This window comes from Neophocaena asiaeorientalis, unplaced genomic scaffold (assembly GCF_003031525.2).
Source record: "Neophocaena asiaeorientalis asiaeorientalis breed wild unplaced genomic scaffold, Neophocaena_asiaeorientalis_V1.1 scaffold504, whole genome shotgun sequence".
In the NCBI taxonomy this organism is placed as follows: domain Eukaryota; kingdom Metazoa; phylum Chordata; class Mammalia; order Artiodactyla; family Phocoenidae; genus Neophocaena; species Neophocaena asiaeorientalis.
In genome coordinates, this window is record NW_020174438.1 from 6,751,664 (window position 1) to 6,772,692 (window position 21,029).

The 21,029-nt window shown below is 52.9% G+C and overlaps 1 protein-coding gene across 1 annotated transcript in view; it reads right to left on the minus strand.

Annotated features, from left to right (window-relative positions):
• The window catches only part of PPFIBP2 (PPFIB scaffold protein 2), a 153,131-nt gene that overhangs the window by 127,331 nt on the left and 4,771 nt on the right, over nt 1-21,029 (minus strand). Inside the window, exons 2-4 of the mRNA XM_024757007.1 lie at nt 9,568-9,656; nt 7,738-8,012; nt 7,236-7,470 (exon numbers count right to left, since the gene is read on the minus strand). Of these exons, the coding sequence (XP_024612775.1) occupies nt 7,236-7,393 (158 nt within the window). The 5' untranslated portion in view covers nt 7,394-7,470; nt 7,738-8,012; nt 9,568-9,656. The remainder of the gene's footprint in view (nt 1-7,235; nt 7,471-7,737; nt 8,013-9,567; nt 9,657-21,029) is intronic.

Genomic DNA, 21,029 nt, shown 5'->3' on the forward strand with positions numbered 1-21,029 from the left:
GTTTAAGATGCCCGGGATATCTAGAGAGATAGGCTGAGTAGGCGTTTGGAAATTCAAGTCTGATATTCAGAGAGAAATCTGGGCTGGAGATAATCTGGGAGCCGTTTGCATAAAGGTGGTATTTAAAACAACTGCGTGAAGTAAGTTAAGTAGTGTAAGACCAAAAAAAAAGAAAAGAGGCCCCAGGACTCTTTGAAACACTCCAACGTGCAGTCAGGGAGGAGAACCAACAAAGAGGCTGAAGAGGAGAACCGAGACAGGGGTGCCCTAGAAACCAAATGAAGCGTTCAGGGTAGAGGACAAAATCAGGGGCGCCGAGTGCTACCGAGTCGGACCAGAGGCCATCTTCTCCCCAAAGGCTTGCTGGAGGTGATCTCACCTGCTTCACAGCCCCACCTGCCCCTCCCTTACCTCCCCCTCGACTGCAAGGGCCTGACTGGTTGCCCCGCCTCAGGCAGCCTCTTCGCTCATCTGCACGAGGGGCTCACCTACTCAGTGCCCCTCGAGTCTGGGAGTTCGTCAGAACCACCTGGAGAGCCAGTGGAGCACGAGGCCCAGGCTCATCGAAGGAGAAGAGCGCCAGGTGATTCTGAGACTGACCGAAGTTGAGCCACTGACGGAATGCAAACGCAGCTCCCAGCCAGGCACTCTTCTGCCTGGTCATGAGTCTTGGGGGCTCACCACCAGCCGGGGCAGAATTATGCTTCTTACCACGCCCACTCAGTCTTCTCAGCTGCAACTCTAACTCTCATCATATCCCTTGGCAAACCTCTGCCCCATCCCAACCAAATGTCTTAGCATCAGGGGACAGATTCTAGGTGTTAACTGCCTGAACCAGTGGCTTTCCTGCTTTTACGCCCATGCCAGAGGCTTTCCCTACTAACTTCCCACTTTCTCTTCGAGCCAATTCTTCCAGAAAACCATGTGTATGATTAGGCCACTCAAGATGGCTGTTCTCTTGTTCTCTGTACATCCCCTGCCCAACCAGTGCCTGCTTTACCCATAACTTGTGCACGTGACTGACCTTCCTACATACTTGCCTCAGGCCCCCGCTAATGACAGCTTGCCAAAGGGGTGGTGAGGGGCGTGCCCCTCTACTGGTTCCCCTGGTGACTAATAAGCCCATCTGATGTCAGTTTCCCCCATAACTGGCAATCTCCCCTTCCCCAAGGATCGAAGACTGCCACCATGTCCTGCCCGCCGTCTGCTGCACATGGTGGGGTGTCGCTCCAGGACCTTGCTTCAGACACGTGAGCTCCCCCATCCATTAAACCACCGATGTCTCTGCTGTTGACTCTGGGCTATTTCTTTGGTCTTGAAGCTGGGCAAGCACAGGCCTTGTAGGCCTGCAGGATCCGGCCCAACACCGTGCTTGACCCTGCCCACCTAAACGTGATCTCCCCATCTCTTTGACCTTGCAGGACAAGGGTGAGAGCAGCTGTACACAGCCATCTTCTCTGTGAGCCCTCCACGGGTCTGGGCCCCCGAGAGCATCCCCCCCTGCTGAAAGCCCCAAAGAAACTTTTAATTACTGATAAAATAAAACGGTGGGGGCTTCCCTGGTGGCGCAGTGGTTGAGAGTCCGCCTGCCGAGACAGGGGACGCGGGTTCGTGCCGCGGTCCGGGAAGATCCCGCATGCCGCGGAGCGGCTGGGCCCGTGAGCCATGGCCGCTGAGCCTGCGCGTCCGGAGCCTGTGCTCCGCGACGGGAGAGGCCGCAACAGTGAGAGGCCCGCGTACCGCAAAAACAAAACAAAACAAAAACAGTGGGAAACTAAAGCCTGGGAGATAGTGGGGGCTTGGAGGAGGAGGAGCGGCAGGTGGCCCATCCCCCTTCCTACAACCTGACACCCCTCTCCATGCCCTCACTTTCAGTGGATCCCAATAGATGGCCTTCCCCAAACTGCTCCCCATCTCACCTCAGTGATGCCACGACAGTCGCCAAGCCAGAAACCCGGGGGTCATCCCTGGCCTTCCCTTCTCTCACCCACATCCAGCTGGTCACCATGGCCAGTAAAGTCTCTTTCCTCACCCCCGCTCAGATCTGTGCCCTCATCTTCACCCGCCCAGCTTCAGGCCACATCATCTCCCATCAGAACGGCTGCAACGGCTTCCTGGCTGCTTCTCCTGCCTGCAGCCTCGCCCCCACCTCCTCACTCCCACCCTCTACACTGCTGCCAGGAGCGTGGGTCTATTTCACAAACCTAGCCATAGCACCCCACTGCCTGTACAAGTTTTCACCCCGGAAACCACCAGAGAGGAAGTTAAGGACCTGAGAGACAGTCAAGAGCGTAAGCTCTGTAGCCAGGCTTCCGTTTGGATCCATGTTCTTCCCATCACAGGCTATACCCTGGACAAGTTCCTTAACATCACTGAGCTTCATTTCCCTAGTTATAAAATGCGGGTGAAAATATACATGTTGTGCGGTTGTGGACATTCCATGAGATAATGCGTGTGGAAGTCCTTTGCACATAACTGGGTGCAAGTTCACAACCACGGCAGTCACGATTCCATACCTGGCCCCGCCCTGAGCACCAACCATTAGACACAACAGCCAAGCTATTTTTACCACACTACTTTTACTCTAAGGCTCCCTTAGGATGCAATGTTTTAGGCCACGACCCCCATCCCACCTGCTCCATTCCCTCTCCTCTTTCAAGGCCCAATTCCAACGTCATGATTCCAGGGATCCTCTCCTTCCCCCAGATAGAAGTGACTGCCCGGACTCGGTCCCTTTCTCCACGCTCATGACAGACTCCCTCACAGAGCTCTCTAGAGCACCGGCCACTACAAGTGTGGGATCCTTTATCTGAGTGGTAGCTCCTCGTGGGCAGGGCCATGCCTCCGAGCCCAGAGCTGCGCCCAGGACCTGGCACAGAGCAAGTCGTCCACTCACATTTGTTGGATGGGGGAGACAGCTGGAGGCTGGCCAGGGGCAAAATTCCTCTCCGTCTGTGGACCAGTGAAACAAGTTATCTGCTTCCAAAGTACATCAGGACAGGGACAGGATAGACATTCCCATTCCAGAAGGGAGAAAATGGAAGAAATAAAGGCCACTGGTCTTAACTGGAAGCTGAGAGGCTCCTAGGGGTGGCAGGCAAGTCTGCAAGTCTGCACGGATCCCGAGGCCCGACTGACGTCCTGTCCAGCCCTGAGGTCTTTGATCCCACGGGGACGGGCCTGACAGTGCAGAAAAGCAGCACACCTGGCCTCAGGACCACGGCAGGGCCTATAGACGCCAACACTGTATCAGGACCGAAGGACAAGGCCACGGGCATTAACTTCCCATCAGGACAGGGGAGCCAGACACAGAGACACCCTGTCACTACGAAGGGGAGTCAGAGCTGAGCAGAGGGGCCAGGTTGCTGAGAAAGCAGCTGTCAGAGCTGGTGACCGCCTTTCGTGAATAACTGAGTCTAATAAAAGTGAAGAGGTGGAGACAATTTCTTTTGTCAGTGACTAGAAGCTTAAATAGCCTAAGAAAAACTGCACAGGAGAGAATAAAAGGATGCTACTTAAGGTGAACAAGCACACTTAACTTGTCCCCGTCGAATTGTGGTATCAGCAGCTCCTAATAACACGCATTCATTTAAAGCTCTTGGCTTCAGAAATGTTTTTCACACCTAAGGCTTCTCATTCCCACCTAAACATCCCAGATCAAGCTGCTCTGATTAGTGAGCCAGTTAAGCTGAGCCCAGTGGGTGCCAAGATAAGTCAGAATCCCTGAAGGGCCCTAAGCCTAGGAGCAGGCTGGCGGTGCCGGCTGGCGACAGGGGACAAATGCAATATTTCTTGCTTAGTGTCTTCTTCCCGCTGGACCAGATTAGTGAGCTGCGTGCACTGGGCACTCCCAGCCACTCCCTGTTGGGCGAGTTCCAAAAGCTCCCTAAGAACGCTTGCGCTGGAGCCCAGCTCTGCCGAGCCCATAGGAAGGAGTGCTTCGGCTTTCTGGCCCTTCCATTTGAAGCCCAGCCCAGCTCCTGTCACACGTCACCGCTCCTGCAGCAGCCTTCTGTGGCACGCCTGAAACCAGATGCTTCCATTTAAGCACTTACCTGAAAAGCACTCGCCCTTCTCACCAAACCACCGCCCTTTAAACAGGGCTCCGTGATCCCAAACAGCTCTTCCACCAACGTGTAATAGGGGCCTCAGTCCCAAAGCTGAACAGTGTTCTCTAAGGAATTCAGTGAGCACCAGGTACTGAACCTCACCTCGAGGCACCGTGAGCTGGACCCCTCCTGGCTTAGCTGTTCCCCCAGACACAGGAGTGCCATCCTCCTCCTCCTCGACAGGGCAGTCTTCTTCAGAGAAACACCACTCCAAAGACACGAGTCTGAGACACCTCGAGCCCAGCCCACAAGGAGGAACACGGGCTCTGGCCGGGAAACTGGTATGACAGTGCAAGGTTGTCACACCCACACCCAAACCGCTCAGCTGACCCTCTAGGCTGAAGGAGCCAGGAGAGGTGATGTCGAGTTTCTCTCAATGCCTTTGCTCAAGATTTTTAAACATCTGCTTCACCTTCCTGACTGTGCTCACCTCCCATTTTCTGCTCTTGACATTCTGTCCCCAAGCTGGTCTTTTTCCCCAATTCAAGGATTTATCACTGTGGTAAAGAGGCCACAACAATCTCAGTGACCAAGGCCGTGGGCCTTAAAATAGACCTGCCTGCCAAGGAACAGTTTGGGCAGATCGGTGAGCTGCGTGCACTGGACATTCCCAGCCACTCCCTGTTGGGCTGCCCTAAGTATTCTTAGGGATATTTTGTCTCAAAAGACAAAGGATACAGGTGCTCCAACAAGGAGAGGGATGGGGGGCGGGGGGAGTGGCTCCAGGCAGGGACCTGTGCCTTTGGGAAGACTGAGATGGGGAGCCAGACAGCGTCCAGGGGCACAGCATCACCAGGCCTCCCACCAGTTTGCCCCTCAAAACTGTGCCGAAGACAAGTACAACCGTGTCTTCCCTGCGGTGGGACTCCCTGTAGGTGCCCAGAGAACCTGGGCTGGGAGGTTCTTTTGCTTCCTTTTGAGAGTCTCAGAACGAGTTGCTCTGAGGAGCAGACATAAACGAGAGAGTCCCCTTTGAGGCTGGGATGCGAAGGACCAGGCCGGACGACAAACACCTCGCCCGCTAGAAGATCTAGCTGAGATCTGGTGGCCTGCCCCAGCCCCACGGCTGGCTGGCCGCAGTCCATCGAATGACAGCAGCTCCCTCCAGGCCCACGCAGTCTCCACCTGTCTGTAAAAGCCGCCTGCCTGCAAGTTCACAGAGGGTGAACAGACGCGGCAGCCCCAGTAAAAAGCCTTTGCCTTCCTTATCTCATTTAATCTTCCTGGTGACACAGTGCCCTGTGAGGGATATAGTACAATTATCAGCCCCATGTACAAAAGAGGCAGCTGAGACACAAGGTATTAAGACTGTGCCGAGGTCCCAAGGCCTCTGAAGTGTTCCCAGAGTCCCGCCTGTCTGTCATCTAAGTCTCCGCCTGCTCTCCCTGCCACACTGCCCTGTCCTGCAGATTTGCTCGATGCAGTAAAGAGCTGGGAGACGACGAAGCTGGTTTCCAAGTCCAAACCAAAAGAGCTCAAACACGTGGGGCCATGAGACTCTCTGCTAATTGCTGTCCTGCGTATCTTCATGGGGACTCTGCCCGCTGCCCCGCTTCAACTGTTAACAAGACAGTATCTTATCTGAAAAAAGATACACAGAACGGAGAACAATTCGCATAAAGATGCATAACCCACAAAAATCAATATATTATTTTTTTTTAGATTGGTTTATCTATTTAACAAATACTATTTGCCCCTCTATCATCTGTGAAACCCTGTGGTAGATGCTATGAGGGGAAAAGGAAATGAATTTAAGACTATGTTATTTACCTACAAAGGACCAAAAATCTTTCATCTCTCATCCATGTCGATTAGACTGTGAAGGTTGCATGTAGAATTGGGCCTCTATCTGGGATCTGTGAGCCAAAGCCAACAAACTTTGGCTTTTACCAACGTAGACTTCAGAAATTCATATATTAATGGTCTTTTTTTTTTTTTTGCAGTACACGGGCCTCTCACTGTTGTGGCCTCTCCCGTTGCGGAGCACAGGCTCCGGACGCGCAGGCTCAGCGGCCATGGCTCACGAGCCTACACGTGGGATCTTCCCGGACCGGGGCACGAACCTGCGTCCCTTGCATTGGCAGGCAGACTCTCAGCCACTGTGCCACCAGGGAAGCCCCTAATGGTCTAATTTTAAAGCAGCCATGGTATTCTTTTGTGAGAAGAAAAACATCATTTCCCTGAAATTCCCATCCTCTCTAAAATTAAGTTCGGATGGCAATTAACTGCGAGTGTCAGTTCTCCGATGTGACTAGATCAACAGGCAAGTAACTTGGAAAACATCACATGGAAGTTAGTTTCAAAGACAGGCTGAGTTTCAAATATCAACCATTTCCTGAGCATCTTATGGACAACGAGGTTCACCTTGTCATCCATTTGTTCAAGTTGCTGAACATCCCAGGGAAAGCTCTCGGGCGCCTGGCACCATAGAGGCCCTGGGGATTCCCAGGGAGAAAGACACACACACACACAGGGGCAACAACAAACCAGGAGGTGTGCTCCCAGGAGAGGGAAGCTCGGCAGGCTCAGGGCACAGCAGCAGCAGGAGGAACGAGAGACCAGCACAGTGTGGGCAATCTCAGAAGGCCTCACAGAGGAAGTGAGATTTCTCCAGGTGGGCAGCAGGCACTAATGCAAATGCATTGCAAGAGGAGTAAAGAGCATACCCCAAGGTATGGGGAGGGGTGGGGTATGCATGTAGCTCTGTGTGACCAGAGAACAGGGGAAGAGTGGCAGCAAATGAGGCCGGGACCAGCTTGTGAAGGTCCTCTCACAGCATTTCACCCTCTAGAGCTTGGCCTTTATCCGTTAGGCAAGGGGAACCACTGAAGGGAGCTGCCCATTCTTCTCCAGCAATAGTGCAGAAGCAGGCAAGAACCTGAGGGAAGGATCCTTCTCAGAGGAACCTGCAGGGCTCTCTGGGTGCCCCTCCCCAAGTACAACCAGGCTATGGCAGCCTGTCCACCCCCCCACACACACACACCTCAGGAGCTCTCCAACACCCTCCCCCACTCCTCTGACGCAGCATCCCCTTTCACCAACCCAACATTCTGGACCGTGAAGATGGAGGTCTTTCTACTGCGTCAGCAGTCAGCATGCAGGACCATCCCCTGAAACTCCGCCTACCTCTCTCCTGCCACTTCCCCAGCTGGCTCTGCCTCCCCGCCTCCCCGACTGAGGGAGAGGCAGGGCAAGTCAGGACCAGAGAGGCAGAGTGAGCTGCGGAGCAGTGCTTCTTCCTTCTGCGCTCGCGGACAGACGCTGAGCAATGCGTACAGCTCCATCAGACACTCGTGCACCCGGATCTGTAGGCTCGTACTTCCTTCCTCTCAGACTCCTCGGCAAACGGCCGTGCATCTTTCTTTGATGAGAAACGGAATCCCTCAGTTCCCTTTCTTTCCACCTCAAACCTCCCCTCCGCCCTTTGATCCCCTAACCTATCATGACTGAGGCCGGAACCTCTCCATTACTCCCTCTCTAGGCTGAATCCACATCTCCCCCTCTTCTGCTCCTTCCTCCCAGCCCCCACGGACATCAAAGCTTCTGCTACCTTAGAAGACGTCCTCTGGCCCGCATCCCCCAGCTACCATTTCATGCTCTTCCTCTGCTTCACTGCCAAAGGGCTCACCTCCCATTCTCTCCGACGTCCACCGCTATGAGATTTCCACTTATGTGCCTGATGTGCTCTCTTGTCCATCGAGCTACTTTGGCTATTTCCTTGAGAGGCGGTACGTGCAGGGTGAGGTTAAAGCACAAGCTGGAGAACCGGACTGCCTGGGTTCAGAATCCCTGCTGCAGACTCTCACTCGCCATGCACATGTCCTAAGGCAGGACGCTCACCCTCAGTGCCTCCGCTCCCTCATCTATAAGATGAGAATAATAAAAGTACTTCCTCAAGAGTGGCTGTGAAGGTAACACGAGACCGGCAATCAGTCAGTGTCAGCTGGGATCGCTTTCCTTGGCCAACCTGAGACTCTCCTCTTCTGGCATTTGGGACAAAGGGCTCTCTGGGTCCTTCCTTCACTAAATGTCCTATATCTCAGCTCCACTCACTGCCCCGGGGCCGATTCTGGTCAAACCACACATCCAGGGAGCAGCAGAGGTGGAATCTGAACCCAGGCAGTCTGACTCCAAGGTCATGTTCTTAACCACTCTGTACTACCTCACCAAGCCTGGTCCCTTCCAACCACATCCTTCTGAGTTCCTGATACTCCAGCATGCCGTGCCCTTTCCATGCTGTCCCCTCAAGCTGAAGGTCCATACTCCAGTCTCTGGCCATCAGAACTAATTTTTCAAGGCCCAGATAGATGATTCTCCTTCCTCTGTGACAGCATTCCCACCCCTACCTGTGCAAGAGAACTTCTGCTGAGACCCACAACACATGCTCAAGCCTTCATTTAGTTTCTGTTTCGTGTTGCCACGGGGATAGCCACGGGGAGGACACTGGCGGTCTCTCCTTCCTGGACCTCCTCACCGTGTGGCTGTGGGGGGAAGCTGAGTATCTGATTGGTGGGAATGAGAGAGGGAACTGAGCTGAGGGGCCCAGCCCCGTCCTTCCCTCTGTTTCCAGGGCCGCCTCGCCAGAGGGAAGAGGCCTGTCCCGTGAGGAAGACTGCAGCCAGCTGGGTCCCAGACAGAGGTGGGTCTGTGGACTCAGCAAAGGGGTCCACTGGGAATCCTACTAGCCACACTCTCTAAACACCTTTATTAGCCCTGGGGCTGATATCTTGGTCTCCACTTGTCTGACTCGTGGTCTTATTTTTCAGTTGATGCCAAACTCAGAGGGCATTTATGTGGTACACTTACCACACACACACCCCCGCCCTGCCTACCTGGGTCACCCTCAGTGAAGGATGACTGGTCAGAGTTGGTCTGTGTGGCCCACCAGCAACGGATACTACATCTCTGGGGGGATGAGTAGCGATCACTAACAAGGATGCCCCAGAGCAGCCTGGGGTGACCCCGCCACCATCCACATGGTGCTGTCTGGGAGCCTGGCTCCCCAGCCACCTGCAGATGACCCTGTAATTCACTTTCCAGGTAGGGTCACGCCAGGAAGGCAGGCATTGGTTGTAGCCCCTGGATGACACCTGCCAAAGCAAATGAGTCCATTGGTGTCTGGTTTATAGCCCAGCCTTGTCAGTCTGGTCAGCGTGAGTCAGACCCCAGGCCACAAACAGCCTCCGATGAATGGATGATGAGGGTGTCTGACCCAGCAGGCTGGCCTCCCACGCCATCCTCACCTCTATCCTCTCCCCTATCCACACCCACCTGTCCCCCGTGGCAGACAGAACCCTGCCCCACTGACAGGAGCCTCTGACGGTGTGTTTCGTCAGCCCCAGAACACACCCTTCAAAGACAGCTACCCTCACTGTCTGTCACAGCAGAGAACAGGCACGCATGTGAGCACTAATTTAGCCCCAGGGAGGAAGAAATGGCCATCAAGTCGTTTTACCACCTCGACCTGCTGGTAGACAGATTCAGAGAAATGCTTCCAATGCAACCTCAGCTTGAATACTTCCCAAGCTTCATCTCAAAAAACGCCTCCTAAAAAAACAGAACCAGCGAGGGGTTACTGTTGAAGCTGGGTGATGGATAAGGAGATTCATTAAACTATTCCTTCTACTTTTTTGTATGTTTGAATTTTTTTTAATAACAAAAGTTTTGTTTTGTTTTTTTTTAAATCCACCACTTAGGGATCTGGGCTTTTCCAGAGGGCAATACCAGATTCTACCTTCCCTTGCTGAGGACCACCAGAACTGAGGTTTGAACCTAAGTTCCTGACGACTCAGACGGTGCTCTTTCTGCGGTGCCATTCAGAATCCCTGAAGGTCCTAACATCTGACCAAACTCTCATCCCACCACCGTCCAGACCCTCACCATCTCTCACCTGGATTTCCAAAGCTGCCTCTCCTAGACTTCCTACTTCTAGCTGACTCTTCTTCAACCCTTCTTTCCCAGAGAAGGCAGGGTATGTTTCATAAAGCTCATGACATTACTCCTCTGCTCTCAAAGCCTCTGTGGTTTCTCACTGTCTCGGGAACAAAGCTGTATTCTGTAACTCAGCCATCCAAGTCCTCCAAAAAGATTCACTTCCCAGTGGTATTCACCGTGCTCTCGGTCAAGCCACTTGCTACTCTCTAAATACAGAAAACTTTTCCTGTTTTCTCTAATTTCTCTTTTTGGGATGCTTTTCTCCACCTATATTTTCAAATCTCACCCATTCTAAGAACTTATCCAAATGCACCAACCCAAGGAAGCCCTTCCTGACACTGCTACCCCCAGGGCCCAAAGGTGGTGGATGCCTCCACTCTGCTCCTGCCACGCTTGCACTCACGTTCATCATCTCCTTTCCAGCTCTGTTTATATGATTCCTCAATACGTCTGTCTCCCCTTCCAAATTAAGATGCTTGAGAGCAAGGAGGATGTGCTATTCACTTGTCCATCCTCAGAGAACAGCAACCATTATCCACTTTCTTACTTTCTCCATACCTGAGGCCCCCTCTCTTTGTGGTCTTATACTCAGAGGTGAAGGCAGCTCTGCCATAAGGGGAACCTGACCGTGCTTGGGCCTGGCATGAGCTAACTGATGAATGCAATTATATTCCCAAAGCATCAATGGGAGAAGATGTAACTTCCCCAATGGATGATAAAACCAGGCATTTCTCCTCATTCTATTATTTTAGAACGCTAAGCAACAAGGAAAAAAGAAAACGGATCTGAATTGGCAAGTTTTCTCTATCATCTAGAGTGTTCAGGGGCCTCGTGCGTAACTTTAGCCTGCAGCCAGCTACCTCCTACGAGCCGCCCAAGCTGCCTGGGGAGGAGCGCAGGCTCCTGGTAAGTACTAATTGAATTAATCAACATTTATTCTGTATTTTGAACCTTCATTTCAACAAGTGTTAAACAGTTTAATTTTGAATCAATGCAATAGCTTTCCTTCTGCACTAAAAAAAAAAAAAAAAAAAAAAAAAAGTTTAAATTATTAGGAGACCAAAGAATTTCCTTAAAGATGGGCTGTGTGCATGGGCAACAGTCTGGCTCCTGCCTCTGTCAGAGGAGAAGGGGGCTCCCTCTGCAGGCCTGGCTGGAGGGTATTAGTGGAAGATTAGCAGCTCTGTCTTCACTGAGGGGCTGAGGGCCACATGGAAGCCAGGTGAAGACACCAGGCAGGACCCCCTGCTGCCAGAGAGCGCAGACTACAGGGAATAGGGCTTTCTGGGCTGAGCCTTTGGACAAAGCCAGTCAAACTTCCTCCACTGGCTGGGCTGAGTCTACCTGCCTCTCCTGGTTCCCTTGGCAGGACCAGCAGTGAATGCCTCTCCATGCCTCATCATGACACCGAGTCTTGTTCACTGAGGCTTTTGGAAACATCCTGTTATGGGCTGAATTGTATCCCCCTCTCCCAAATTCAGATGTTGAAGTCCTAACCCCCAGTACCTCAGAATGTGAATGTACTTAGAAATAAGATCTTTAAAGACGTAATTAAGTTAAAAATGACACCATTAGGGTGAGCCCTAATCCAATACGACTGGTATCCTTATAAAGACACAGGTACAGAGGGAAGACCTCGTGAAGACACAGGGAGGAGATGACCGTCCACAGTCAAAGAGGGGGGCCTCCGAAGAAACCAACCTTGCCGACTCCTTGATCTTGGACTTCTAGCCTCCAGAATCGTGAGACAATAAATTTCTCTTGCTTAATCCACCTAGTCTGTGGTATTTTTGTTATGGCAGCCGTAGCAAACTGACACGTGCCCCCATCTGATCTCGGATACATGCCGGACAAAGCTACGGGAAGAAGGCAGCCTCCTCTCCGGAGACGTGGGTCTCTGTTCTCATCCACTGGTGTTCCTCTTCCCTCTCAGTCTAAGGGAGATGGCTTTGCATCTCCAGACCTTATACAACATCCAGGTTCCTGACAGTCCTTTATCTATCTTCTTTGTAAGTCAGCTCCGAGTCAGGTCATGCCTGGGGACCATGACCATTTAGTGAGACCAGATGTTGGTATGTTGTAAGGAGGAAACCTGAAGACCCCGCAGCCTGACCAGCTGTCACGCTGCATTCAAGGAGCCACGAGCCCTGGGCCCAGCCCTCTTCTCTTCAAGGCAATTCAACAATCCAGCATATGATGGGGGGAGGGAGGGGCAAAGCCGGTCCCCTAACCTCAGCTCACCAGTCACAAGACACTTGCCACTCAGATCACTTCCCTCCACTAAGAGTACTTAGGCCAGAGAGTGGCCCAGGGACTTTCCTAAGAAAAGTGATCCAGGGATCCCCCATCTGCACACATACTCACCGACCACAGACAAGACGGCTGGGGACTGCACTGCAAGAGGTCTCCCCTCCCTGGGGATCCATGAGGTCTGGCTCCCGGAAGTCTGTCAGTCTGACCCCAGGGGAGTGGGAGCAACTGCGACAGCTCCTAGAGGCCTCTCTCCCATCGTTCTCACCTCGTCTTTTCCACAAAGCAGGGCCATTATTTTCCCATGGGAGACACCTGAACAGTTCCTTAGTCTCAAAGTGAAAGGTGTAGAAGCCTGTGCGACGCAAAAGGACCACAGGAGGGGAAGGCAGTACCTACACCAGAGGCCCACAGCCCAGCCCAATCTGGACCCCTGAGTCTTTGCAGCTCCTTCCTCATTCCCCTGAAGAAGGAGACGAGCAAAGATACAACAGAGAGAGTCCAGGCTTGGGAGTCAAGACCGACTTAGGTTTAAATCCTGACTCTACTGCTTAGAGCTGCGTTAGTTTCTGACCTTGGATAACATAGATTAACCTCTCAGGTTACTGTGTAATGAAGACATTACCACCTGCCTCACACAGGACTGGTCAGAGGGTTAGGGGGGCAGAGTCAACCACCCAGCTCAGTGCCTGGCCCTTCTCAGAGACCGTGTCCCCACTGCACTATTCCAGAAGATGGACCTCCTATCAGGGCCTAAATGTTGGGATCAGGAAAAAAAATATGCAACACTGGCTCCCTTTGAGAAATGGGCAGATCTCTTGAGGCCAGCCTGCAATTAGGGGAACCCTAGGGTACCGCGCAGCGCACTTACTCCGTGCTTCCTGCGTCTCTCTAGCAGGGCCTTGCAGAATGGTAAGGGAATTGACATGCGCGCTCTTACAGCCCCTGGGTGCCTCGTTCAGTCATTCTGCCAGTCCCACCAGGCACCCAGCTTAGGGGCGGTGTGAGCAGGCAGAGTTTATGATGTTCACGGGCCATCTGAAGGCAGAGAAGTCACAGCTGCGGAGATGGATTTGGGGGCCCCAAACATACAGGCTAAAGCTGAAGCTGCGCTCCAGGGCTTGGGAGGATGAAGGGCCAAATTCTGACCACATCTGTGGAGCAGGAGGGCCCAGGCCCTAGGCACTGGTGTCGGGAGAACCCTTAGTAACTCAGAGGTGGCCTTGAGAGAGGACGGCCGAGTGCTACTGGTGTCCCAGAGAGGCCCCCAATTGCGCCCAGTGGGCGTCTCACTCTCAGACACCTAGAACCAAATAGGCGAGCACCCCCAAGTCACTCAGGAATGGGCTCCACACGGGTGTGTGACGCTGATGCAACAAGACACGTCTCTCACGCACCCTGCAGGATCCCTCTCACAACTGCCATCCCTCACTCGATTGTCACCAGGTTTATTTAAAATTCTCTTTCAGGAGTGCCCTGGTGGCCTAGTGGTTAGGATTCCGGGCTCTCACTGATGTGGCGCGGGTTCAATCCCTGGTCGGGGAACTGAGATCCTGCAAGCTGCATGGTGGGGTGAAAAAGATAAAAAATAAAATTTTCTGTCAAATGTAAGTAATCATGACATGTGAAGACTGGATTTGTGACCCTGGAGTAGCCCTTGACGTTTTCAAAGGCAGGACATGGGGGTACAGCTCTGTCCCCCAAGCGCCCTGTAACACGAGATCCCAAGACACTGCAGCCCAGATACGCCCTCCTCAGCACCCCGGCCTCCCTAGGTGGTCTTCTCGGGGCTTCCTCCCTAGGCTGAGGGAGACCTTCCCATCAGGAAGCCTGAAAGACCCTAGGTCCACCCTGAGGACAAAAGCCAGGTGTGGCTGGAAGAGCTGGGTCTGGGTTCTGAGCTCCAGGAGGCAGGCCGAGCTGGACAGAGGGAGTGGCCCTGTGCAGACCTGGTCAGCAATGAGGACCGGCTGGCTCCACAGGACACAGGATAAGAAAGTACCCCAGCTTTGGCAGGCAGCCACCAGCAGTGCCCACCTGCTCAGACCCTGAACATGACACCGTGGAAACAATGCTCTCCCTTCACGCAGGCTCTCAGCACCCACTCCACGCCCCTGCACGGACAGGCTCCCAGCAAACACTTCCAGAAAGGTCGGCCCCTCCTCTCCACCCCAACAGCTCCACCTGGGTTATGGCCCAGGTTTCTCTCTCATCCTCACTCCCACCCTCCCAACCCCCCATCTTGCTTAACATCCCTCGACGGCTGACACCCTGGGGGCCCCAACAGGTGGGAGGTAAGGAACTTGTTACTAATGATAAAGCAGCTAAAGTCAGGAATCTTTAGGGACTTCCCTGGTGGCGCAGTGGATAAGAATCTGCCTGCCAATGCAGGGGACACGGGTTCGAGCCTTGGTCCAGGAAGATCCCACATGCTGCGGAGCAACTAAGCCCGTGCGCCACAGCTACTGAGTCCGCACACCTAGAGAGCATGTCCGCAAAGAAGAGTAGCCCCCGCTCTCTGCAACTAGAGGAAGCCCGTGTTCAGCAACGAAGACCCGACGCAGCCAAAAATAAATAAATTTTAAAAATTTTTAAAAGGAATTATTTTGTATAAATTAGAGAAGATTCTGCTGTCTTGCCCCATTCTAATATACTTTGAGTGGGAGAGAAAATAGAGGAATCCGGCCAGGAACTCAGCAATTGCCTATAGCGCTCAGGAAACGTCAGTTTCTGTGACACCATGAACAACTGTGCAACTTCCTACTATTTCTTAGAGATTTACTTTATAAATACGTGTGTGTGCGCGCGTGTAGATATCACGTTGGGGCCGGGTGTGCATCATGGCAACCTGGCCACGCCCACCAAGCGCTTCTCACAGGCTAATGTCATCTGACCATCTTCCTGCCTCAACATGAAGAGCTGATCTTCGTGGCACACTTAAGACCGAATCATCTGGACCGTCAAGGTGGCGGCAAGATAGAGTGGAAGGAACATGGGTTTGGGGCTCAGATAGATGGGGCATCGATTTGATTTCAACCACTCGCCAGCTAGGGAACCTTGGGAAAGTCACTTATCCTGAGTCAGTTTCCTCCTCCGCTAAAGCCCTGAAAGGCTCCTGTGAGATGTAAGTGAGCACCGACGAGTCTGTGCTCAGTGCCTGACGCATGGTGCACGCTTAATAAGTGATGATTGCCAGTCCCTGGTTCCCTGTCTAGCCTCCCTTCCTCCTCCAGCTCTAGCCAAACCAAACCACTGGCTGTTTGCCACCCGTGCCCCTTAACTTACCGCCCCATGCCTTTCTTTGTACATTGCTGTTCCCTCTGCTAGAAATGCCCTCTTCACCCCCATAGAACGGGGTGTCTCTGGTCCATCTTTCCTTCAAGACACATCTCAAATGCCCCCTCCTCGGCAAGCCAGGTGCCCCAACCTCTCCTTTCTCTGAACGTTCACTGTGTTTTCTCTGCAGTTATTACTGCCTATTTTGAATGAGGGGTACATTCCTTACATTCCATCCAGGCAGGGGACATGTCTTATTCATCTTGTGTTCCCACCATAACGGTTCTTGGCATGGAGGATGGTAAAAAAAAAAAAAAATTTAAAAAATGATGGCGACTGATATAATAAATGAGGCCACAAGTCTATTGACTCCAGAATACTTAGGAATTATGCCCCACCTCTGCTGCTAAAAGAATTTCCTAGATCCAGTGGGCCAATTCTCATTTAGGGGCTTCCCTGGCCTCCCTCCTACCAGCCTTGGCGGGCTCTCCTCCCTGCCACCCCAGCCAGGATTGTGTGCCCGTCAGGCATCCACGTTGCTTAACCGCAGCACTCTCCATCCTCCCAGCACTCACCCCACCCAAAACCTCAGCTTACTTGAATAAGGCCTGCTGCCCACAGCCCTTCCCTGTACCCTCTCGGGTCTGGAACCTCGTTCTGTGACCCAGGCTGCAGACAGTCGGTCAGAATTCCCAGTGTCGTGCCCACCGCCCTCCTGGATCGCTCCCTCCTACACCCGCTATTACCTCTTGGATGTCGTGAGCTCATTGTCTCAGACCGCATGGCCCTGGTCCTGCAAGTACCAGGACTCTGTGTTCTCCAGATCTTCAAGGGGAGGGCCCATGTGTCCATAAGAGCCTTCATGCCCCAGTCAGGTGGTCAGGCCAAGGTAGGCATCAGCAGAGAATACACACAGTACAATCGCTTTGGGATCGTGACCTCAAAGTTTCAGCCCACAAAGGCACTTCCTCAGAGTCTTTCCTCTCTCCCAACACCTGTGCTGGGTGGGACTTTGGCCTAGGACCTGGGATAGAGAAGCTTCTGCACAGCTTCATGGCCACCCTCCCCCCAGCTTTCCACTTTCATTCCCCCCTACATTTGCTGCAAGTCACCTCTCTGCTGAGAAGCCACCAATCATCCCCCCAAATCCTACAGTACTTTTAGTGAGACCTACACCCTTTTGGCAAAGTCTGCTTCCTCAGTTATTTCACAAATTCCTCTCTAGTCAGTACTGTCTGGACAATACCCTCTTCAGGTAGACTCCAATAACACGCTCTAAAACAGCCACCTGGCCCTAGAGGGAAGCTTGAGTTATTTGGAATTTCTTACATCATGCCAAACTGAAACCGGCCTCTTCTTTAATCCTCTGTACCGTTACCACCAAGGCCCCTCAATCCTGCCCTATGAGCAAAGGCACAACATGGCAGCTCCCCTTGCCCACCTAAAAATCACAGTTCCAACCCTGTGTCTTCCTGTCTGCGCCAAGACCTCCCGGAGCTTACAGGGCAGGGACTCCGGCTTTGATGCAGTTACGGGCCCTCCTCCACCTGCTCCCCAAGTGTGGTGCCCAGGGTACCACCTCCAGGTGCGGCCAGTCTTGGCCACTGCAGGGAAAAGTGGGAGGACCCCTCTCCCTGGCAAGGTCTAAAGTCAGGACTTCTGTTAATGCAGCCAGGCTAAGCCATGTTCTGTGGGCTTTTCCACGTGGCCGGGTAGAAAACTCATGAATTGATTTTTGGAGCCTAAGGGCAGGACTTTGACCTTACCCCAGCATGGCCCACGGAGCTGGTTTGGGCTCTGGGCTCTCCGTTTGTTGTCCTTGTCCTGTACATTGGGTGACCGGCCATCTGGAATCAGCCTGTTCCCTCACCCTGCTGGGGCCTGCTGCCTCTTGGACTGACTGCTCACCTCCACCATGGGGGTCACATCTGGAGGCCCAGACAATACTACTTCCCCCCGCCGAAATTTCAGAATAAGCCCTCTGGTTGGTGTAAATCACTCCTCTTGACAAACTACATTTGCCAGGCTTTCTGAGAAGAGGATGATAATAACACCACTTACTACTGACGACACCCAAGCACTGGAGCCAACGTTTTATACGCATCATCATCTCATTTAACCTTTATAACAAGCAGGTGAGATGGGCCTAGTACTGCTCCCATGCGACGGGCGAGGAACTTCAAGCTCAGAGAAGGAGAGACTTGCTCAAAGGAGAAACAGCAAGTCTGAGGAGAACCAGGATTTAAATGAAAGAGTGAGCTGGCAGGGCCCTCAGAGATGAGGGCGTCCCAGTCCCCACGGTAGGGGGCACCCACCGCCTGCCACGCTGGAGTCAGGGGGCGAGCGAGGAGTCAGTGCCCTGTTCTCCAGCAGGACAACACCCCCGCCAGAGGCTCTGTGCAGCTCCAGTGAGCCGCGCAGCAAAAACCTAGCCGGACACGCAGGGCAGGGCGGTGGTGCTTGTTGTTACCGGGACAGCAGCGCTGCATCGAAGAACCAGATGTCTTGGCTGCTTGCAGGAAGAGCTTATGTAATAAAACTTTCTCATGACAAGCAGTCGAGGGAAGGTGTCAGAGCCAAGAACTATTCCTTTGCTTTGGTAAAATGTAGAATTAGAAGAATCCTCCTTTCTCACACAAATTCCAGTTCTAACTTCTCCCCTCACCCTACTCTAATCCCCTCTCCCCCATCGCCTTCCCCTGCCCCCCCCCATTGCTTACTGAATTTAGAGTTCGATGCCACACATCCCAGTACGCCCGAGGCAGTCCTGTCTCCCAGGGTCCCATCGAGCTCAGCCTCTGCCTTCTCCTCTCACTCTCAGAAGTGGCCCAGTTAGGACAATAAATTAAAGCGAATACTCTGGAACCTTAAAAAAAAAAAATCACTTTCCTTCTCTGGTACCTGTCTGCCTCCCAAAAATGGGAATAACACTACCTGCCTCATGAGACAAGCCCTTTGTAAAACCCACCAAAGCCAGAAGTTCCTCTCCATCTTTCCTCTGGAGGCAGCTTTCTGGGGCCAGTCAACATACACCTTTGTTTCATCCATAAAGCAGTCCAGGGTCAAGCCAGCCGTACACGTGAAAGCCTCTCTGATTCAGGGGAACAGAGCCTTGTGTTGTGGGAAGGAAACAGTCACCCCTAAAAAGAGGAGTTGTTATGTGTGCGTGCAAGGAACAAAAGTAACCCGTATTTGGTCTTCCTAACCAGAACTGTGGCTCTGCCCATGTCTGTTCCCTTAGTCTCTACAGCAGATCTCTTGGCCTCTACACAACTCTCTCTCTCACACACACACACACATGCACAAACACACATATTGTCAACCCAAGGAGCTCCTTCTGGTGGGCTCTCTGGGCCTTTTGGCCAGAGGAAGGTTGGAAAAGTTTGCTACGAAGACCTCTTGGGACACCCCAGTGCAGTCACGGGAGTGGCCCTCTCGGTCAGAGTGGTCCCTGCCCAGTCGAGAGGCCCAGCCACATCTGAGCGGGCCGTTCCAACCACGCACACAAGTCACTGTGGGTTTATCTCTTTACCTGGGACTCAGGGCAGGGGTCTGACTATGCCCACCAAACACGCCCAGCAACCAGCAGGCGTTGGCTGTCCCTGAGCAGGCAGGGCAACCCTGGGATTTGGGTCACCTCCTTCCCTATGCTTGCCCTCATTCCAGGAAGAAACAGATGTACCCAGAGCGCAGCTCCTGGGAACACCACAGCACCTGTAGGCAGGGGAGGACCGTGATAGGATCAGTTCCCCACAGCCTCTCCCTGGAGGTTTGTTAGTAGGCCCACCACCCACTTACTTCTGCATAAGTCATTCCTGACACACGTACAACTCAAATGTCCTGTCTGCAACCTACGGCTATCCGTGATATTTTACCATGGGTCAGCAGGCTCTTGCACACTTTGGTCTCAGTAAAGCGCACATGTGCGTGCATGCACCCACACACACACACACACACACACACACACTCACACTCAAAACAAGATGAGGTAGAAACTTGCCAGACCCAGCTACGTAACTCAAAAAGAGCCAAGAGGCTTGGCGATTCCCTGGCGGTCCAGTGGTTAGGACTCCACGCTTCCACTGCAGGGGGCATGGGTTTGATCCCTGGTTGGGGAACTAAGATCCCGCAAACCGTGGCGCGGTGAGGCCAAAAAAAAAAAAGAACCAAGAGGCTTAACAAGTTTGCCTGAAAGTTGAATCTCAGCATTTCTTGTGTCTGTTTTTATTTGGCAATTACCATATGCCAGGCAATAATCTAAAGGTTGCACAGGCATTAACCGAGCTCCGCCTCGGCAGTCCCTGTGCCGTGGCAAAGGCAGGACTCATCCTGGGAGGCCGAGGAGCGCGGCCAGGCAGAGAGGTATGGAAGCGAAAGGTAAGGAGGGGCGGAAGCCCAGCCGCAGGGCCACTGAGGCTCTTGGCAGCAGTGCAGACTCTAGACAAGCTCCTCCCTCCTTATCAGACAGCTGTGGCCCTCACTCAACCATCTAAATCCCTGACACTGGCCCTACACACAGGCCCAGGCTTGGAAAAAGTTCTCACGGCTGATTGCCTTCCCCGGATAGGCATACCCCACTGCCCCTACTCCAGCGCTACACTGGCAACTTCTCAGAGCTGACTGGAGGCATCCCTAAAGTTGGTTGACGATAGGGAGTGGGGTGGTGGGAGTTTGGGTCCCTGGAATACATCTTCCCATGGAACTGATAGATTGGTGTTTGCATTCCCAGAAGAACAATGTACTCACAGTAAGCGCTAACAAGTATAAGAGTGTAGATACCAGGAAAGCATTCCCTACTTCCCGCCAGCCCACATCCCAGTAGATCACAGGACAGAAAGACGGTCTCATGAGCCTTCACACCCCCCAGTGGCTTTGGCTGCCGCACACACTTCCTCCTGAGTCTTTGACCCACAAGACTCCAGCCTTAGCTGTACTGCAGAATGAATTCACCCCAAACCTGGTCTCTTTCTCGTTTTTCATTGCCTAATGGAGTCTCCATCTGCACCTTCCGGCAGCTCTCGTCTGGCCAGACCCACTGTGCTACAAAGGGCAGAATTCAAGGCCAGAAGGCCTGAGTTCTGCCACCAGCAGCTGGGTGACCCTGGGTAGCTTACTTTGCACCTCACCATCCTCATGGGTAAAAACATAAGGGGCATGCAAGAAACTCCCCAAGGCTCCCTCCTGATTTCAAAAGGAATCAACCACCCTCATCTCCCTTCCCCTTTCCAAGAAGCTCCTCCGTGCTCTCATGCTGCTAACAATTGCCTCATTCTTCTCCCAGCAAACTAGCACAAAATGTCAGTGTCCAATTTGACTCTTTTCTCTCTCCCTCAAATCTAATCAGTCACCAAATCCTGCAGGATTTCTTGGCAAGCTCACTCACCTCCTCAACATCCCTATTGCCATTGCCGTGATTTAGGTCCTAATCTACCTCGGTGGGTTATTCCAACAGCTCATTCT